The 8,335-nt window shown below is 21.4% G+C and overlaps 3 protein-coding genes across 3 annotated transcripts; 2 read left to right on the top strand and 1 right to left on the bottom strand.

Annotated features, from left to right (window-relative positions):
- Positions 1-354: 354 nt before the first annotated feature.
- DDB_G0272384 (ATP-dependent DNA helicase RecQ family protein) lies at positions 355-3,647 on the bottom strand (the record flags this gene model as incomplete). The annotated part of the gene is made up of 2 exons (XM_640086.2): positions 355-3,274; positions 3,646-3,647. Coding segments are annotated over 2 exons (2,922 nt in total).
- A 1,586-nt stretch (positions 3,648-5,233) lies between these two features.
- Positions 5,234-5,410, top strand: DDB_G0272256 (hypothetical protein; the record flags this gene model as incomplete). Its single annotated transcript, XM_640085.1, has 1 exon — positions 5,234-5,410. One exon carries the CDS (start codon positions 5,234-5,236, stop codon positions 5,408-5,410), a length of 177 nt encoding a protein of 58 aa, XP_645177.1.
- Positions 5,411-5,644: 234 nt separating this feature from the next.
- DDB_G0272382 (hypothetical protein) lies at positions 5,645-7,951 on the top strand (the record flags this gene model as incomplete). Its single annotated transcript, XM_640084.1, has 2 exons — positions 5,645-7,591; positions 7,715-7,951. The coding sequence occupies 2 exons, from the start codon at positions 5,645-5,647 to the stop codon at positions 7,949-7,951; spliced, it is 2,184 nt and encodes a 727-aa protein (XP_645176.1).
- Positions 7,952-8,335: the final 384 nt, after the last annotated feature.

The raw sequence follows: 8,335 nt of genomic DNA, 5'->3' as shown, positions 1-8,335 counted from the left end.
AAAAAAAAATTAAAAGAAAACATCACAATCACCAAATACCATCATCCACCAACCAATATAAATATTAGTCAACATTAGAATTTTTATTTAGAAATTCAATCACAAAAAAAAAAAAAAAAATGAAAAAAAAAAAAAAAAAAAAAAAAAACAACAAAAAAAACAAAAAAAAAAACAATAAAATTGTATCAAATAATAATTTAAAAATAATTAATAGTAATTGTAAAGTTTATTTTTGTATAAAAAATAATAATGATGGATTTTAATTTTAAAACTTAATTTATTTATTGTCTTGGAAGAAAAAAAAAAAAAAAAAAAAGTTTAGAGGATTTTTTTTTTTTTGGAAATTAATTAATTTTAATCAACATCATTATCATTATCATAAGATACATGTGATTTCTTTTTTTTATTTTTAAAAGATGAAATTGAATAAGAATTTCTATTATAAATTCTTTCAGAGTAATCGATTTGATTTTGTTTTGCTTTTGATCTATTATTTGAATTTGAATTTGAATTTGAAATACAAATATCACACATATTTCCACAAGATTTTGAGTTTTCACCAAAATAATTTAATAAAGTTACACGACGACATTTCGATTGAGTTGAGCAAAATGAAGCAACACTGTCCAACATTTCAAGTTTTGTGGATGTTTGTTGAATTTTATTTTTAATAGTATCCATATATTGAGATTCATCTGATGAATAATTGCTAATATAATTACCATCATTATCTAATATTAAATGTTCACCACCAATATCACCAATACCAACACCATTATAATTACTAAAAGCATTGAATGGATCTTTTGGTTGATTAAGAGATATTATATGTTTAAATCTCATTAAATCAGATTTATTATAAAATAATAAACAATCACTATGTTTACCATCTCTACCAGCTCTACCAGTTTGTTGATAATAGGATTCCATTGATTGAGGCATTGAATGATGAATGACGAATCTTGTATCACCTTTATCAATACCCATACCAAATGCAATTGTTGTACAAACTATTTTAAATTCACCATTGGTCCAATCTTTTTGTAATTTCGAACGTTGAGTATTACTGAGTTTAGCATGATAAAAATTAGATGATAAACCACGTTCACTTAGATAGTCTGCAACAATTTCACATTCTCTAACGGTTGCACAATAGATGATACCAGTTGAATTTGGGTATTTAAAACTAATGAAATTGTAAATATCCTTTAGTAATGATTCTTCATCAGATTGCTTTTGTCTAACTTGGTATAGTAAATTTGGTCGGAGAAAACTTGAATTGATTGTAATTGGGTTAACCATTTTTAGTGAGTTTTTAATATCAATTTCAACATTTGGCGTTGCACTAGCAGTGAATGCCGATATCGGTACAGAGGGGAATCGATCACGAAATGTGGAAATTAGTCTGTACTTTGGCCTGAAACTGTGGCCCCATTCAGAGATACAATGAGCTTCGTCCACCACTAATCTTCTCAACCTACCTTGGTCGTACAATTGGTCTAACAAATGCAAGAATTCAGATTGTGCCAATCTTTCAGGTGTAATATAAATTAATTTCAATTTACAAGTTTCACCATTTAATAATTGGTCTAAAACATCCCTATTCTCACGCTGACTACCCGAACTATTGATTGACTCTGCGGGAATACCCAATGATTTCAATTTGTGCACTTGATCCTGCATCAATGCCAACAATGGTGATATTACAAATGTCACACCTCTATGATCAACGATTGATGGAATTTGAAAACACAAACTCTTACCGCCACCAGTTGGTAAACTTACAAATGTATCCCTATCATGTAAAATTGAATTTATAGCTTCAATTTGTAAATTTCTAAATTCTTTATTACCAAATATATCTCTATTACATGTTTCAACTAATTCATGCCATTCTCTCTTTAATTTTAAATTATTCTTATCATTATCATTACCATTACCATTACCATTACCATTACCATCATCGTCATCATCACTTTTAATTGTAAATGATTTTGGATTAATTTTAATTTTAGAATTTGTAAAACAACTATCATCATTTGATAATTTAATAACAATTGGTGATTCTAACCATTCTTTATATACATTTTTAATATTTAAATATTCTCCGTCTTTAATTTCTTTTTTCTTTTTTTTTAATTTACTAATTTCAATACTTTTAAATTCTTTTTCTTCATCTTCATCCTCCTCCTCTTCTTCATTTTCATCATCTTGTTTCTTTACATTTATTTTCTTACTTTTAGTTGTTGATTTTGATTTTGATTTTTTAGGTTTGTCAATGGTTTCATCATCATCATCATTGTCAATATAGTTATCAACATTGTCATTGTCATTGTCAATGTCAATATTTGATTGTTTAGTTTTTTTATTTTTAGATTTCTTTATTAATAAATTATTATTTTTAAAAGCGGGACTCATTTCAACAATATTATCACCATTTTCATCTAAATTGTATGTTTTTTTTAATTCATTTTCATCGTATTCAATTGATATTTTATCATGATTATTATCTTGATTTTCTTCATGTTGTTTTTGAATTTCTTCTTTTTTTAATGATTTATTTCTTTTATTTTTTATACTACCTCTAGTAGTAGTAGTTGTTGAACTAAAAGTATTATGATCTTCATTTTGTATTATAGTAGTTGTATAATCATTTGATTCATTGTCAATATTATCATCATCATAACTATTTTTATTAGTCTTTATTTTTTTTTTCTTTTTAATTGTTGATATTTCATTATCTTCATCAATAAGAGCTATAGTTTCAATTTCATCATTTTCTTTATCTTTTAAATTATTATTATTACTATTATCTGATATTTCATTATTTGATATTGTAGTTGATTTTAATTTGACTAATAGACCAATTGAATTTAAATATTTTAAATCTTTTGTTTTTTTATCTAATCTATCTTCACCAGTTAATACACTTTTTTTAATTTTTTTTTTAGCTTTCATTGACCAATCAAAATCAATTTCATTATTATTAATTTCATTTTTATTATTATTATTATTATTATTACTATTATCATTTTCATTATATTCTACATTGTTATTATTACTATTGTTTTTATTTTTTTTATTATTATTAATGACATTGTAACCTTCTTCGTTATTTTGACAATTGTCGAAATTATTATTGGTTTTATTAATTTCAGATGTGAAATCTCTTTTATAATAATAATTTAACGATTGAAATAAAGATAATGTGGATCTTTCATTTGTTTTGTTAAATATAGACCTACTAATTAATTTATTCATAGGTCGATTATCCCTTAATAATTAATTGGGTGAGTTTTTGTAAAAAAAAAAAAAAAAAAAATGAAACGAAAAATAAAAACCAAAAAATTAAAAAAAAAAATTAAAAAAAAGTAAAAACCATTTAATCTCAAAATTAAAATAAGATTTGGGAAATGGTTTTTTTATTGACTCAAAAAAAAAACCATATTAAATTAAAGGGACCGCACAATCTTCTTTTAATTTTAAATTAGATTGTCAATAGATTAATTTATACTTTTTTTTTTTTTTTTTTTTATTTTTTTGAACTAGTTCAAAAAAAAAAAATAAAAAAATAAAAAAGAAAACACCCTCCAATGGTGAAAAAAAAAAAAAAATTTAATTTGTCATTTTAAAAAAAATATTTACATTTTTGTTTAAAAACAAATTTTACTAAAAAAAAATTAAAAAAAAAAATAATAAATTAGAAATGAAAAAAAAAATTAAAAAAAAAATGAAAATATTTATTTTTGGGGGCACGTGATCACGAAAGTTTTTTTTCCAAATATCTGAACTGGAAAAATGAAAAAAAAAATGGTAGTGAAATTCCAATTGGATTTTAAGATTAAAAAAATAATAAAATGATTTGGCTGTTTAATTAATTTGATTTTGATTAATTAATTTGATTTTGATTGGTTAATTAATTTGATTACCGTATTGTAAAATTAATTGGTTTTTCATTTACTTGTCAAACTAATTAAACCGTTTTTTTTTTTTTTTTTTTTTAAAACTAAACATTTATTACTTTTATATTATTATATTTTTTTTTCTGATTATTTAATTTTAATTTTTAAAAATATATCCATATTTTTTTATAAAAAAAAAAAAAAAAAAAAAAAAAAAAAAATTAAACAAGCAAAACTCAAAGAAAATAATATAAAAATTTAAAATAAAAAAAAAAAATAATAATAATAAGAAATAATTTCTAAATATGGGGTATTTTAAGGAAGATTTTTTTTTCAAATAAAAACCAAAATTAACAACAAAAAACCTTTTTTAATTCGCACTTGAAAAAAAAAAAAAATCAAGATATTTTTTTTTTTTTTTAATTTTTTTTTTTTATTTTATTTTTTTTTTTTTTTTTTTTTTTTCTTTTTAATTTTTAATTAATTTTTTTTTTTTTTTTTTTTTTTTTTGGTTTTTTTAAACAAAAAAAAGTTTTTGGGAACTTTTTATTTTTTTTTTTTTTTTTTAAAACTATAAAAAAAAAAGGAATTATTTTTTTTTTTTTTTTTTCTTATATTAATTAAATATATATTTATTTTTTAAAAATTTTTCATCTCATAATTTTTATTTTTATTTTTTTTCTATTTTTCTATTTTTTTTTTTTTTTATATTTTTGTGGGTTAGGGTGATCACTGGAAAGTGCAAATAAAATAGATATTTTTTTTAAAATTTTTTTTTTTTAATTTTTTCCAATTTTTATTTTATTATTATTTTTATTTTTTTTTTTTTTTTTAAAAAAAAAAATTTAACAATAGTAAATAATTATAGGTAAATCCGCAAAGAATTTGATTGTTCGTGGCATCACAAAAAAAAAAAAAAAAAAAAAAAAAAAAAAAAAAAAAAAAAAAAAAATAATAGTAAAATTAAAAAAAAAAAATTCCAACCAACCAACCAAAAGCAAATAAAAAATTTTTTAAAAAAAAAAAATAGATTTAGTTTGTTTACAGTAAACAAATATTAATATCATTGCACCAATATAGCAAATAAAATCCCATCCAATAGAAAAATAGCTTTTTGTACATATAAAAAAAAAAAAAAAATAAAAATAAAAAAAAGTAGAAAAAATACAAAAAAAAAAATATTAAAAAAAAAAAAATAATAAAAGAGTAAATAAAAATAAAAATAAAAATAAAAATAAAAATAAAAATAAAAATAAAAATAGAAATAAAAATAGAAATAATAATAATAAAAATAGTAATAATATAAAAAAAAAAAATAAAATAATAATAAAATGGATGATGAATTTATGACATTAAAAGAAGGAATCCTTTTACTATTCGAAGATGATAGACAACAATATTTAGAAAAAAGAGTTTCCCTTGTTTCAGAGGCCGGTATTATTATTTTATATTATTCTCATGTAAAAGTAAGTTTTTTTTTTTTTTTTCTCAATCTATTTCCAGAATAATATAATTTTTTTTTTTTTTATCGGGTTTTTATTTTTTCTAACAAATATTTTCATTTCATTTCTTTTATTTTTTATTTCATTTTTATTTCTATTTTTTTATTTATTTATTTTTTTTCTTTTATTCAAAATAAAAATAAAAAAAAAAAAAAAAAAAAAAAAAAAAAAAAAAAAAATTGGAATAAAGGCTTGGAAACAGCAAATTTTTTATCAGTTACTGGTTGTATTTTAAATAAAATGCCAGTTGTAAATAATTTAAATTTTGAAATATTAGTAACAAATAACCACTCATTAAAGTTCCAATGTTTTAGCTATGAAGATAAAGAATCATGGATAAAACAACTTTCTGTATATACAATTAATAAAAATAACAATTCAACTACAACACAAAATAAATCAAGAGGTATTTCATTACCAGATGTAAAAGTTGATAATCCATCACAAGTTCATCATAGAAATTTTAATCAATCAGCTCCATCATTAATATCTGTTGCCACAAACTCTGTTAAAGATTATTCCAAAGATGATCAAATTGATTTCTCATCAGCTTCATTCCAAGAGAATATTGATGATAACTTTGATAATTCTTTTGAGGGTAATGATTCATCTGATCAAGAATCAACTGAAAATGAAGAATCTGAAGTCGAAGAATCTCAAGAATCTGATCAACAATCAATATCTGAAGAATCTGAAGAAGATGAAGAATCTGAACAAGAAGAATCTGAAGAATCTGAAGAAGAAATACCAGAGTCTTTTGAAGAGAGAGAACAAGATCATAATTTTATTAAACAACCGCCACAATCACCACAATTACAAACACAACAACAACAACAACAACAACAACAACAACAAACACAACCACAAAAACATTTAAATAGAGAATTAAACGAGGATGAGTCATTTATAATTGAACTTTTTCCAAATGTTGAAGTATCTGTAATATTGGATGCTATGGATTTTTGTGGTGGAGATAGAGATGAAGTCATTGCATTATTAGCTTCTCAGACTAGATTATCTTTCCAAGATTTAAATGGTTTCTCACCTCTTGATAATAAAAGAAAGAGTAGTATTGGTCAAAATCTTAGACAACAACAAAATGAAAAAGAAAGAAAACAAGAACAATTAAATAAAGAACAAGAAGAATTAAAGAAAGAATTAAAAAAAGAATTAAAACAATTAGAAAATGAAGAAAAACAATTTGATAATTTAAATACTAACAAAGACTGTTATAATAATAATAATAAAAACATCACTACCACCACCACCAATAAACAAACAACTCAATCACCAAAAAGAAAACAATCATTAGCAACAAACATTAAAAAACCAACACCAATCACAAAAAATAATAATAGTAGTATAAATACAAATTCATACGAATCAAATTCCTCAACTGCTTCTTTAACTGCTTTTTCACCTTCTTTAATTTGGCAACCACAAAGTATTAATAATAATAATAATAGTAATATTATAAATTCAATTAATAATAATAATAATAAGTGTATTCAATTAGATACACAATCAGATGATGGTACAACAACTGGATCTTTAGAGGATGAAGTATCATTTGAAAGTCATCATATTTCCAAAGAGAATGAAAAGATTGTAACAATTGAACCACCTTCATTTGTTTCATTAAATATTTCAGGTAGAAGTAGAAGAAGTAGTAAAAATAATAATAATTGTACAGTTCCATCACCATCATTACATTCATCAACACCATCATTACCTTCCCATTCATCATCATCACAACAACAACAAATTAAAAAATCAAATTGGTCTTATAAACCATCTGCTCAATCATCTCCAACATCTTCAAATTCAACAACTGCTCCATCATCATTATCATCTTCTCAAGATCGTAATGTTTTGAATACATCACAAGATCGTAGTTTATCATCATCACAAGATCGTGGTTTATCATCATCACAAGATAGATTTCAACAACAACAACAACAATCATCATCCCCATCAACTCCACTCAAATCATCACAAGAAAGACCAATTACTCCAAATAGTTGGAAACCATCTTCAAAATCTGGAACAGCTTGGGATATTTCAATTAGAATTGTTGGTTTCTTTCAAATTGATGATCATATTGAATATAAATTACAAGTAATTTCAAATTCAAATGAATGGTTCGTTTGTAGAAGATATAATAACTTTTTAATGTTGGATAAAAAAGTAAGTTTTTTTTTTTTTTTAAAAATAATAATAATAACGAATACATTTTATTATTAATTCAATGGTATTAACCAAAGTTTTTTTTTTTTTTTTTTTTTTTTTTTTTTTTTTTGTCTAAAATAGTTAAAAAGTTCCGGAATAATTGATAAAAAAGATTTAGGTTTGACATTACCACCAAAGAAATTAAAAGTAGCATCCAACCAAGTTGCAAAAGCTAGACAATTACCACTTCAAAGTTATCTTGTACATTTATTATCAAATTACCAAGGTATTTTTTATAATAATAATATTGTAAATGTTTTTCTAAACTCTGAAGTGAATAGTACTATTTTCCAACATTTTATTAATAAAACAAAGTGATAAACCTTTTGATTTTTTTTTTATTTGTTTTTCCACTAAATTTTAATTTTTTTTTTATTTTTTATTTTTTATTTTTTTTTTTTTGATTATTATTTTTTTTTTTACTATTTAATAAAAACACAAATTATCAATAAAAATAAATTTATTAAAAAAATAGTATTATTAAAAAAAAATATTTAAAATTATTTATTTTAAATGAGTATATTTATTTTAAATTAATTTATTTTTAAAATATTTTATATTATAATGCAATACTTATTTATTAATTTGCGAATTATTTGATTTGTTTTTCAATAAATTTCCAATTATTTGAACCCAACCCAATTTATTTGGCTTTTCATCAAAAAATTGTTTAATTTCATTTTTTTTTAAAATTTTTTATTT

The sequence above is a fragment of the Dictyostelium discoideum genome, assembly GCF_000004695.1.
Source record: "Dictyostelium discoideum AX4 chromosome 2 chromosome, whole genome shotgun sequence".
Taxonomy (NCBI): domain Eukaryota; phylum Evosea; class Eumycetozoa; order Dictyosteliales; family Dictyosteliaceae; genus Dictyostelium; species Dictyostelium discoideum.
This window is presented reverse-complemented; position numbering and strand designations above follow the sequence as displayed.